Consider the following 12,774-nt stretch of genomic DNA (forward strand, 5'->3'; position numbering starts at 1 on the left):
CGGCTCTTTCAGTGTTGTTCCAGCGGCGTATCGCCCGGTTGGCTCAGGTGCGCACCTTCATGCAGGGCGCATCTCACATCATTCCTCCTTATCGGAGGCCCTTGGATCCCTGGGACCTTAATCTGGTCCTCACGGCCTTACAGAAACCCCCCTTTGAGCCTCTTAGGGAGGTTCCCTTGTTTCGACTTTCCCAGAAAGTGGTTTTTCTGGTGGCCATAACTTCTCTCAGGAGAGTCTCTGACTTGGCTGCTTTCTCTTCGGAGTCACCCTTTTTGGTTTTTCACCAAGACAAGGTGGTTCTCCGTCCGACGCCGGATTTTCTCCCTAAGGTGGTATCTCCTTTCCACCTTAACCAGGACATTTCATTGCCTTCCCTTTCTCCGGCCCCTGTGCATCGCTTTGAGAAAGCGTTGCATACTTTAGATTTGGTGCGGGCGCTCCGGATCTATGTGTCACGCACCGCTGCTCTTAGGCGGTGCACCTCTCTTTTTGTGCTGACCGCAGGTCAGCGCAAGGGTCTCTCGGCTTCTAAACCGACCCTAGCTCGTTGGATTAGGTCGGCCATATCCGATGCCTACCAATGTTCTCAGGTGCCTCCACCGCCAGGGATTAAGGCGCACTCGACCAGAGCTGTCGGTGCCTCCTGGGCTTTCAGGCACCAGGCTACGGCCCAGCAAGTCTGTCAGGCTGCCACTTGGTCTAGTCTGCACACCTTTTCGAAGCACTACCAAGTGCATGCTCATGCTTCGGCAGATGCGAGCTTGGGCAGGCGCATCCTTCAGGCGGCTGTCGCCCACTTGTGAAGATAGGTTTTGCCTACTTCTCAGTTTCTGTTTATTTCCCACCCATGGACTGCTTTGAGACGTCCCATGGTCTGGGTCTCCCATAAGGAACGATGAAGAAAAAGAGAATTTTGTTTACTTACCGTAAATTCTTTTTCTTATAGTTCCGACATGGGAGACCCAGCACCCTCCCTGTTGCCTGTTGGCAGTTCTTGTTCCGCGTGTTTCTCACCGGCTGTTGTTGTAGTTAGAGTAAAAACCCGGAATAGCCGGAACCTCTATCTCTACTTATGGGTGGATGTCCTCCTTCAGCTTTTGCACTAAACTGGTTGGATTTGTCATCCGGGGGGTGTATATGCTCGGAGGGAGGAGCTACACTTTTAGTGTAGTACTTTGTGTGTCCTCCGGAGGCAGAAGCTATACACCCATGGTCTGGGTCTCCCATGTCGGAACTATAAGAAAAAGAATTTACGGTAAGTAAACAAAATTCTCTTTTTCTAAAACCAAAAAATCCCATTAACATTGGCTGAATAATAAAATTGTACTTTTAACTATAACTTTTTGCGAAGAGTTACAGTGCCTACAAGTATTATTCAACCCCCTTCAGATTTAGCAGGTTTGATAAGATGCAAATAAGTTAGAGCCTGCAAACTTCAAACAAGAGCAGGATTTATTAACAGATGCATAAATCTTACAAACCAACAAGTTATGTTGCTCAGTTAAATTTTAATACATTTTCAACATAAAAGTGTGGGTCAATTATTATTCAACCCCTAGGTTTAATATTTTGTGGAATAACCCTTGTTTGCAATTACAGCTAATAATCGTCTTTTATAAGACCTGATCAGGCCGGCACAGGTCTCTGGAGTTATCTTGGCCCACTCCTCCATGCAGATCTTCTCCAAGTTATCTAGGTTCTTTGGGTGTCTCATGTGGACTTTAATCTTGAGCTCCTTCCACAAGTTTTCAATTGGGTTAAGGTCAGGAGACTGACTAGGCCACTGCAACACCTTGATTTTTTCCCTCTTGAACCAGGCCTTGGTTTTCTTGTCTGTGTCCTTTGGGTCGTTGTCTTGTTGGAAGATGAAATGACGACCCATCTTAAGATCATTGATAGAGGAGCGGAGGTTCTTGGCCAAAATCTCCAGGTAGGCCATGCTATCCATCTTCCCATGGATGCGGACCAGATGGCCAGGCCCCTTGGCTGAGAAACAGCCCCACAGCATGATGCTGCCACCACCATGCTTGACTGTAGGGATGGTATTCTTGGGGTCGTATGCAGTGCCATCCAGTCTCCAAACGTCACGTGTGTGGTTGGCACCAAAGATCTCGATCTTGGTCTCATCAGACCAGAGAACCTTGAACCAGTCTGTCTCAGAGTCCTCCAAGTGATCATGAGCAAACTGTAGACGAGCCTTGACTTGACGCTTTGAAAGTAAAGGTACCTTACGGGCTCGTCTGGAACGGAGACCATTGCGGTGGAGTACGTTACTTATGGTATTGACTGAAACCAATGTCCCCACTGCCATGAGATCTTCCTGGAGCTCCTTACTTGTTGTCCTTGGGTTAGCCTTGACTCTTCGGACAAGCCTGGCCTCGGCACGGGTGGAAACTTTCAAAGGCTGTCCAGGCCGTGGAAGGCTAACAATAGTTCCATAAGCCTTCCACTTCCGGATAATGCTCCCAACAGTGGAGACAGGTAGGCCCAACTCCTTGGAAAGGGTTTTGTACCCCTTGCCAGCCTTGTGACCCTCCACGATCTTGTCTCTGATGGCCTTGGAATGCTCCTTTGTCATTCCCATGTTGACCAAGTATGAGTGCTGTTCACAAGTTTGGGGAGGGTCTTAATTAGTCAGAAAAGGCTGGAAAAAGAGATAATTAATCCAAACATGTGAAGCTCATTGTTCTTTGTGCCTGAAATACTTCTTAATACTTTAGGGGAACCAAACAGAATTCTGGTGGTTTGAGGGGTTGAATAATAAATGACCCTCTGAATAAACTTTTCACAATTTAAAAAAAAAAAATAAAAAAAGAAATAACATTCTTTTTTGCTGCAGTGCATTTCACACTTCCAGGCTGATCTACAGTCCAAATGGCACAATGCCAAGTTAATTCCGAATGTGTAAACCTGCTAAATCTGCAGGGGGTTGAATACTACTTGTAGGCACTGTATATCATGCATTGCAATCCTGCACAAGCGAAATTAGTATACGATCAGGTGTAAGTTTCTCCTATGTAGAAAACATAAATAGCCAATTATTTGTTTGTAACTTTAATACATTATATTAACTTAGTTTTTGTGCGAGGGATCACCATATTATATTATGATTTTTATTTGACCCGGTGATGTTTCCATTGCAGAAACTCCCCCTCCCCCCTGCCCCCCACCCCAATAAATCATTATGATGAGAGATGCACTTTAGATTCCCACTGTTTTCTTAAGTCTTTTTAAGGCTATGTGCACACGCTGCAGATTTGTTGCAGAAATTTTATGCATGAAATTCGCACCTTCTGGCAGAAAAACGCACCAAAAAACGTGTGCATTTTTGGTGCGTATTTTTTCCATGCATTTTTTTATGAAGTCAATGGGCTGAAGGGCTAAAAACCAGAGGAAAAAGCACCCCAACAATTGACATTCTGCACCAAAATCTGCAAGTAAATAAAAAAAAGCAACGTGCGCACACAATGTGCACTTCAGAAATCTCATAGACTTTGCTGGCTTCAGGATAGGCATGCAGATTTTGGTGCAGATTTCTACAAAAAAAGCATCAAAATCTGCATGAAAAAACGCACCGTGTGCACATAGCCATAACACGAGTGCATGTGTCGCTGCTAATAATTTCTTTATGTCCTGTTCACAATTCCTTTTAGATTCCGCTATAGACGACTTCATTATGATGCATTGCGTGTTCATGCCCAATTCTCAGCTCTGCCCGGCCTTGATGTCTCAATATCCTTTTCGGAAAACATAGGTATTTGTTGAATATGAAAATAATGTGAATTTTGATTAAATGTTTGTTTGAGTTTAGAAAAAGATTTTCATTTTTCCAGAAGCCGCGCCATTGTTGTGTGTGGGTATCTGGTGAGCTGTGATACCTCGGGCCACATTAATGCTTTTTCCAATCTCATGTATCTCTGTCCTATTTCTACCGATACCGTTCGGGTTGCAATATATATTTACATTCTGCCTAAATTCGCATAAATAGTTGAATATATTGGTATTTGTTCTATTTTCAAAAATTAATTGACAGCCCGTGAGCGTCTCCTCTCCTCCTTGTCTAACTCCGCTATCTACTGCCTGTTGTCAAGTCTAATCCTCCTCTAGGAGCAGAGATACCAAAATGTATTAGGCCTCTTTCACAAGTCCGTGTCTCTGGTATGTGTTTGGTCCGTTTCCTCACGTACCGGAGACACGGGCACACGTAGACCCATTAAAATCAATGGGTCTGCGCTCACGTGCGTATTCTGCTATGGACCGTGCGTACGTGTGGAGCATACGTGTGCCCATGTGCTCCACACATAGACATGTCCGGTTTTCTCTGGCATCATGGGTGTCACATGGAATGCAAACAGGTCACACGGAACGCAAACGGACCACACGGATGTGTTCCGTGTGACACGCACTGGAGAAAACGCATGTGTCTGCGAGAAAAAAAAAAATCTTTACTCACCTTCTCCAGCCCTGCAGTCTTTGCCGCCGTTGTCACTTGCTTCTGACCCACGCTCATTATGCTCATTGCATATTCACTTCACTGCGGCCGGAAGCAGCAGCAGCGGGGAGTCGGCAGGACCGTAGACCGAAGATCAGCACCACGGACAGCGAAGCCAGGGACAGGTGAGTAGAAAGTTCCCGTTCTCCGTGTGTTATCACGGAGAACACACGTGTGCCATAAACACGGCTCACGGAGGGCAAAACGCACCTTTGACACGTCCGTGAAAAACGTGCGTGATTTTCACAGATGTGTGAAAGACGCCTTACAGGGAGTCCTGGATTTTTCTCTGTTCTGCTGTCTATCAGAAAGGCAAACCATTGGACAACGTCAGGAGCAAGGCACCCTGAGAAGTAAGGGAAAGGAAGCTACAGCACCTGTAGTGCTGGCAGAATGTTGATTAGATAGAACTGCTCTCTCATAAAGAATGGATGACAAGTTAAAGAGCAATAAACTGTTCCTGAACATATTAGATTTGCATGATGAGAGCAGTCTGTGATAAGAAGTGTTCCATAGTAATGGTTGTAAGCAGCTACAATTCTGCAGTTACGTTCTATGCCTGTAATAGAATCAGGGAGTTCTAGACCAATTTAGATAAAAATAAAATAATATATACACATAAAATTGAACCTAGAGAAGTGAGGAAAAGGATATAACAGCACCTATAGTGCTGGAAGAATGTTGATTAGCTAGAACTGCCCTTCAATAAAAAATGGATGGCAAGTTACAGAGCAATAGACTGTTCCTGAACATAGACTTGCATTTGCATGATGAGAGCAATCTGTGATAAGAAGTGTTCCCTAGTAATGGTTGTAAGCAGCTACAATTCTGCAGTTTCCTTCTATGCCTGTAATAGATGCAGGGCGTTCTAGACCAATTTAGATAAATAAAAAAAATGAAAAAAAAAAACCAAAACAATATCTACACATCAAATTGAACCTAGAGAAGTAAGAAAAAGGAAATTACAGCACCTATAGTGCTGGCAGGATGTTATTTACGTAGAACTGCCCTCTGAAAAAGAATGAATGGCACGTTACAAAAGACTATCCCTGAACATGTTAAATTTCTATGTGCACAAAAGGCAGTTCTACCTTCATGCAGGGGAGAATGGCAATCTGATAAGCAAGCGTTCCCTTGTGATGACTGTAGGCAACTACAATTCTGCAGTTTCATTCTATGGCTTTAAGGGAAAGAGGGAATTTTAGACCTATTTAGATTAAATTAAAAAATAAACAATATATGCACATACAAATGAACATTGAGAAATAAGGGAAAGGAAATAACAGCACTTATAGTGCTGGCAGAACGTTAAGCCAAACTGTCATCTGAAAAAGAATGGATGGTAAATTGACAGGCACAAATGTAAATTTCCCAGTAAGATGCGACCTGCCCAAGGACCAAATCTAAAGGGGGCTTCACACGCAGCGACATCGCTAACGAGATGTCGTTGGGGTCACGGAATTCATGACGCATATCTGGCCTCGTTAGTGAAGTTGTTGCGTGTGAAACGCAGGAACGACCGTTAACGATCAAAATTACTTACCTTATCATTGATCGTTGACGCATCGTTCTAATCCCAATTATCGTTGGTGTTGCAGGACGCAGGTTGTTCGTCGTTCCTGCGGCAGCATACATCGCTATGTGTGACAACGCAGGAACGAGGAGCAACACCATACCTGCGGCCGCCAGCAATGAGGAAGGAAGGAGGTGGGCGGGATGTTACAGCCGCTCATCTCCGCCCCTCCGCTTGTATTGGGCGGCCGCTTAGTGACACCGAACGAACCTCCCCCTTAGAAAGGAGGCGGTTGGCCGGCCACAGCGACGTCGCTAGGGAGGTAAGTATGTGTGACAGGTGTAAGCGATGTTGTGCACCACAGGCAGCGATTTGCCCGTGACGCACAACCGACAGGGGCAGGTGCTTTCATCAGCGACATCGCTAGCGATATCCCTGCGTGTAAAGCCCCCGTAAGAGTCCACAACAACTCAAATTAATCAACAAGAAAAATGATTATAAACTTTGATCCTGTGTTTTATAAAAAATAAATAAATAAAAATACAACATCAAATGACATTGTAATGTGACCATTTGGACAGATTAGCCCTTCACGTATTTATTATTTCCCTTGCTTGTTGTGGGGGCTTCTGATGAAGTGTCTGGCAATATATCATTGTCAGATCTTGTCTGGCTCCATGTATCTCATTTATCCAGCACAGGCGGCGTGTTCCCGGCCGTTCTCCGGAGCTGACAGTATAATTGCGGTGTGTGGAAATTACTATTTTTGCATCTGGTATTTGGTGGGAAATTATTTCTGGATATAATTGTTACTTTTCAGTTGTAGTTTATGGCTGCGTTCACATTTTTTTATACAACTCCATAGAGGTCAATGGAAATAGAACTTCAGTGGGAAATTGAAAAGTGAATTAAGAAGTGTAAAGTAAGGGGGATAATCACACGGCTGACTTCAGATGGAATTGTTTACATCAGATTTCATGTAAAATATTATTTTTTCATGTCACTATATAAAAATATGTAAAATTCTCTAACCTAATATAAGGCTACTGCTTACTGTTTGGCACATGGACGTTAGCAGCAATAGACTGGCTGTGGCCCTAATGAATTATATTGTACTATTTAATGAGTATGCTGCAATATGAGCAAAGGTCGTTGTGAAGGGAGGGGGAGGAGGTCAGCTGTGACATTGCCTTTTGTGAATCGTGGATCTTGTGTTATCTATTCTATGTAGAGATGTTATCAGTAATTGTAAAGGAGGGGGAGGAGGTGAGCTGTGACATCTCATATTGCGAATGGTGTATCCTGTTTACTGCATATAAAAGGATTATTAGTCATTGTACAGGAGGTGGATGAGGTTAGTTTAGACATAACTAATGGGAGCTGTGACATTAGTTATTGTGAATGGTGGATCGTGTGTTATCTATTGTATATAGAGGTGTTATCAGTCATTGTACTGGAGGAGGAGGTGAGCGGTGACATCTTCTGTTGTGATTGTAAGTGGTGGATCCTGTGTATCTAGTCTGTATAGAAGGGTTATCAGTCACTGTACAGGAGAGAGAGGTGTTATCAGTCTTCGTACAGGAGAGGGAGGTGAGCTGTGATATCAGCTATTGTGAATGGGGGAACCTGTGTTATCTACTGTATACAGAGATGTTATCAGTCATTGTAGAGGAGGAGGAGGTGAGCTGTGGCATCTATTGCGAATGGTGTATTCTGTTTATCTACTGCATATAAAAGTAGTATTAGTCATTGTACAGGAGGAAAATGAAGTGAGCTGTGACATTAGCTATTGTGAATGGTGGATCCTGTGTCATCTACTGTATATAGAGATGTTATCAGGCATTGTAGAGCAGGAGGATGTGAGCTGTGACTTCACCTATTGTGAATTGTGTATCCTGTTTGTCTACTGCATATAGAAGAGTTATTAGTCATTGTACATGATGAGTGAGCACTACCATGCTCGGGTACTTGTTACTCGTAACTAGTGATGAAGGAGTACTACCATGCTCGAGTGCTCGGTACTTGTAACGAGCAGTCGGATGTTCGGACTGTTCGACTCGTGTACCAAGTATAATGGAACTCAGTGGGAACTCAAGCATTTTTCCAGAAGATCAAAGTGGTTAGTATAGAAGATAACCAGGAGGGAGTGAAGCTAGGAGTGGGTAAATATAGCTGAAGGGAGTGATGGTTAGAGGCCGTAGCTGTGATTAAGGCTATGATTAATCTCAGCCAAAAGGAAAAGGGTCCTTAACCACCTCTTCTTTTCTTAAAATTTTCAATCCATGGGTAAAATCTTATTTCGATATATATAGATTTCCCCATAACTGAGATAGCACATGACAGTTATTGGTCAAAAAGTTCTATTGAGAACTGTAAGTGTAATTTCAGGAGAACTTGCAGCAGAATATCTGTCTGCCTCTAGCTCCTCCTGAGGAAAATGTGCATCAGAATGTCTGTGTCCACCTCTAGCTCCTCCCTCCTCCTCAAAAGAACTTGCAGCAGAATGTCTGCATGCATCTAGCTCCTCCCTCCTCCTCAGGAGAACTTGCAGCAGAATGTCTGTGTCTGCCTCTAGCTCCTCCCTCCTCAGGAGAACTTGCAGCAGAATTTCTATGTATGCCTCCAGCTCCTCATTCCTCCTTAGGATATCTTCCAGCAGAATGTTTTTGTATGCTTCTAGGTCCTCCCTCTTTCTCAGGAGAACTTGCAGCAGAATGTCTGTGTCTGCATCTAGCTCCCCCATCCTCCTCAACAGGAGAACTTGCTGCAGAATATCTGTCTGCTTCTAGCTCCTCCTCAGGACAACTTGCAGCAGAATATCTGTCTGCCTCTAGCTCCTCCTCAGGACAACTTGCAGCAGAATATCTGTCTGCCTCTAGCTCCTCCTCAGGACAACTTGCAGCAGAATATTTGTCTGCCTCTAGCTCCTCCTCAGGACAACTTGCAGCAGAATATCTGTCTGCCTCTAGCTCCTCCTCAGGACAACTTGCAGCAGAATATCTGTCTCCCTCTAGCTCCTCCTCAGGAGAACTTGCAGCAGAATGTCCGTGTCCGCCTCTAGCTCTGCCATCCTCCTCGTTCCCCACCACCATAGAATCTTATAAGCACCAAGTGTCATCTCCCATCTCATTAATGGGAAAACCTTTTGTTACAGAAAACAAATTTTACCTAGAATTGACAGTACAAGATCAATCCACAAGGAGACAGATGCAGATTTCATTGATAAGATATATATTAAAAAGTTACTTTTTTTCATCAATCCTATTGATTTATGAAATCAAAATTTAAATTATGATTACTCTTTAAAATTATAATTTTGCCTACAAGTTTCCAGTTTTCCTCCACCCCCCAAAAAATTCAAAAGATGATTGTTCTATAACATATATTGTCCTCTCGGGCCTTAATTCTTTCTGATAATGAGTTGACGTCTGGTTGTGATACATTGATATAAGGAAGCAGAACATGAAATCGCTTTATAATCCATTGTGTTAAGTGTTGCAGTGAATAGAGCGTCGTCGGCCTATCTCACAATGTAATCATGTCTAATGAGCACAAATTACAATCTGTGTATATTTTGCTTCTTTCCTTATTTTTGTATCCTTAATCTCTGTTCTGAGAGCTATCATTAGCTGGATTTAAAGTAAGTAAATGTAAAATAAGAAAATGCCAAAAATTACCGGTACCTGCGGAGAGTTTGATAATAGCTAGGTAAAAATATATGAAATAATTATATGGCTGGAAAGATTGAACGAGAACATGACTAAGAGGAACATTAAACTTGTAATTCGCTTTCTTTTTCTTTTTTTTTTTTTTTTTTTTAGCGCCGACTGTATTGACAGCATTGTGCGGATTGTTTGCGAGTGCCGAGGCTTTCATGTATAATATGGCAATAACTACCTCTAATGAATGCCATCTATACTTGTTAAAGAGACGTCATCGTGTAATTTTACAGTTTTATTTATTTGGTGGGAGTGATTGATTTTTTAATTTACTGCTGTTACTTATTCATTGCAGTCAAGGAAAGATGTCGCAGATGTAATCACAGACCTTAATTGTCCCTAGTAAATTACTAACAACCTGGGATCACACATGGTGATGTTGGGAGTCCTTTTGACATGTTGCTGGTGCAGCAATATATGGGGAAGATTTGTGTTAACCCTTTATTAATTCATATATTGAACAACTACCATGCTCGGGGGCTCAGTACTCGTAACCAGTGATGATCGAGCGCTACCATGTTTAGGTGCTCAGTACTCGTAACTAGTGATGAGCGGGCACTACCATGCTCAGGTGCTCAGTACTAGTAACTAGTGATGAGCGAGCACTACCATGCTCAGGTGCTTAGTACTCGTAACTAGTGATGAGCGACCACTACCATGCTCGGGTACTCAGTACTCGTAACTAGTGATGAGTGACCACTACCATGCTCAGGTGCTCAGTACTAGTAACTAGTGATGAGCGAGCACTACCATGCTCAGGTGCTCAGTACTCGTAACTAGTGATGAGTGACCACTACCATCCTCGGGTGCTCAGTACTCGTAACTAGTGATGAGTGAGCACTGCCATGCTCGGGTGCTCAGTACCTGTAACTAGTGATGAGCGGGCACTACCATGCTCGGGTGCTCAGTACTCGTAACTAGTGATGAGTGAGCACTCCCATCCTCGGGTGCTCAGTAGTCGTAACTAGTGATGAGCGAGTACTACCATGCTCAGGTGCTCAGTACTCGTAACTAGTGATGAGTGAGCACCACCATGCTTAGGTGCTCAGTACTGGTAACTAGTGATGAGCGGGCACTACCATGCTTAGGTGCTCAGTACTGGTAACTAGTGATGAGCGAGCACTACCATGCTCGGGTGCTCTGTACTCGTAACCAGTGATGAGTGGGCACTACCATTCTCAGGTGCTCAGTACTTCCTAACTAGTGATGAGTGAGCACTACCATGCTCAGGTGCTCAGTATTCGTAACTAGTGATGAGCGAGCACTACCATGCTCGGGTGCTCAGTACTCGTAACTAGTGATGAGCGGGCACTACCATGCTCAGGTGCTCAGTACTCGTAACTAGTGATGAGCGGGCACTACCATGCTCAGGTGCTCAGTACTCGTAACTAGTGATGAGCGGGCACTACCATGCTCAGGAGCACAGTAATCGTAACTAGTGATGAGCGGGCACTACCATGCTCGGGTGCTCAGTACTCGTAACTAGTGATGAGCGGGCACTACCATGCTCAGGTGCTCAGTAATCGTAACTAGTGATGAGCGAGCACTACCATGCTCAGGTGCTCAGTACTCGTAACTAGTGATGAGTGAGCACTACCATGCTCAGGTGCTCTGTACTCGTAACCAGTGATGAGTGAGCACTACCATGCTCGGGTGCTCAGTACTCGTAACCAGTGATGAGCAGGCACTACCATGCTCGGGTGCTCAGTACTCGTAACTAGTGATGAGCGGGCACTACCATGCTCAGGTGCTCAGTACTCGTAACTAGTGATGAGCGGGCGTTACCATGCTCGGGTGCTCAGTACTCGTAACCAGGAGTTGGATGCTCTGATGGGCGTGACTCGAGTACCCAAGTATGATGGAGGTCATTTGGTAAGCATTTTTCTGGAAACTCTCCAGGACATGCAAAACCAGTGGGTGTGATGGTGCTCTGAGCCTCTTGGCCACACTAAGGGTGCACTGAGTACCTAATTTTCCTATCTAATTAAACTTCAATTTCTGTAGAATGGAGACAGTAATTGTTGAACTAAAGGTGCAGCTTATGGAGAGACTACCATCCCCACAAGGACATGTGATTAGTTCATACAATCAGTTTGGTCCAACAGACTCCCTTTAACCAAAAAGGAAATGGTCCTTTACCCAAGCAGATAAACTGTACGACGAAGAAACAATCAATGATATTGGAACTAGATCACTGCTCATTTTACATGCAGCCATCCTCATGAATGTGTAACCTATATTTGGAGAACACGTCGTTCCTACAGGCGCTTGTGATTGTCAGCAGCACGTAGATGTTTACACGGGGCATGGTTCAGACTTTCCACATTGCTCCTCAACATCGGCCATTTTGGATATGAAGATAACGGAGCACCAACAGCAGAACCGGGGCCTTTACAAATTATATATATATATATTAGAAATATTTAGCCACATTTTATATGGAGGATAGAGGGTCACTTTGAGTTTGGGAGCCCACTCTGCTAACCAAAGTGAATAACGGTTAAGTCTAACTGGCCACACTCATCATATAGCTGTCGGCAGAGTTACGGTATCTCTCCTGAAGTCTTCATACTCCTGAATTTTCAATATAGATGACTGTGAACGTGTTTTGAATAGGGAGAAAAAATGAAGCCACTGCCCCCAGATAACGAAAGGATTGGGCTTAGAAATTCAACATGTCTGATCCCCCCCCCCCAATGTTAGTTGTCTTTTCTTGGAGAGTCAGGAAGCCACATACACGGTACTCGGTCATGATCCCCACTGAAATCGGCAATAATAAAGTGTATGGCCAACTTAAAGCGGATCCGTGGTTAGAAAAAGCTTCCCATCTGAGGTCACCACAGTGTCCAGTGCTTGTTGGAATATTCTTAGACTCCCTCCGTCCTTTAAAAAAACCTTATTTTGGCAGATATATTAAAGGGAACCTGTCAGCAGAAATTTAAAATTAGTTTGCTCTTTAATATTGATGAAGCACTCACTTAACATGCTTAAAGGGAAACTGTCAGGAGAAATTTCGCCCAAAACCTAAAAGATTCCCCCTCTGCAGCTCC

General features: G+C 43.9%; 1 protein-coding gene across 4 annotated transcripts in view; it reads left to right on the forward strand.

Moving 5' to 3' along the window:
- RAPGEF4 (Rap guanine nucleotide exchange factor 4) overlaps positions 1-12,774 on the forward strand; it is a 419,418-nt gene that overhangs the window by 309,151 nt on the left and 97,493 nt on the right. For all 4 annotated transcript variants that reach the window (XM_075317338.1, XM_075317339.1, XM_075317340.1 and 1 more), the window contains one exon: positions 3,654-3,732. In XM_075317338.1, coding sequence (XP_075173453.1) covers positions 3,654-3,732 — 79 coding nt within the window. The remainder of the gene's footprint in view (positions 1-3,653; positions 3,733-12,774) is intronic.

This window comes from Anomaloglossus baeobatrachus, chromosome 7 (genome assembly GCF_048569485.1).
Source record: "Anomaloglossus baeobatrachus isolate aAnoBae1 chromosome 7, aAnoBae1.hap1, whole genome shotgun sequence".
NCBI classification, from domain to species: Eukaryota; Metazoa; Chordata; class Amphibia; order Anura; family Aromobatidae; genus Anomaloglossus; species Anomaloglossus baeobatrachus.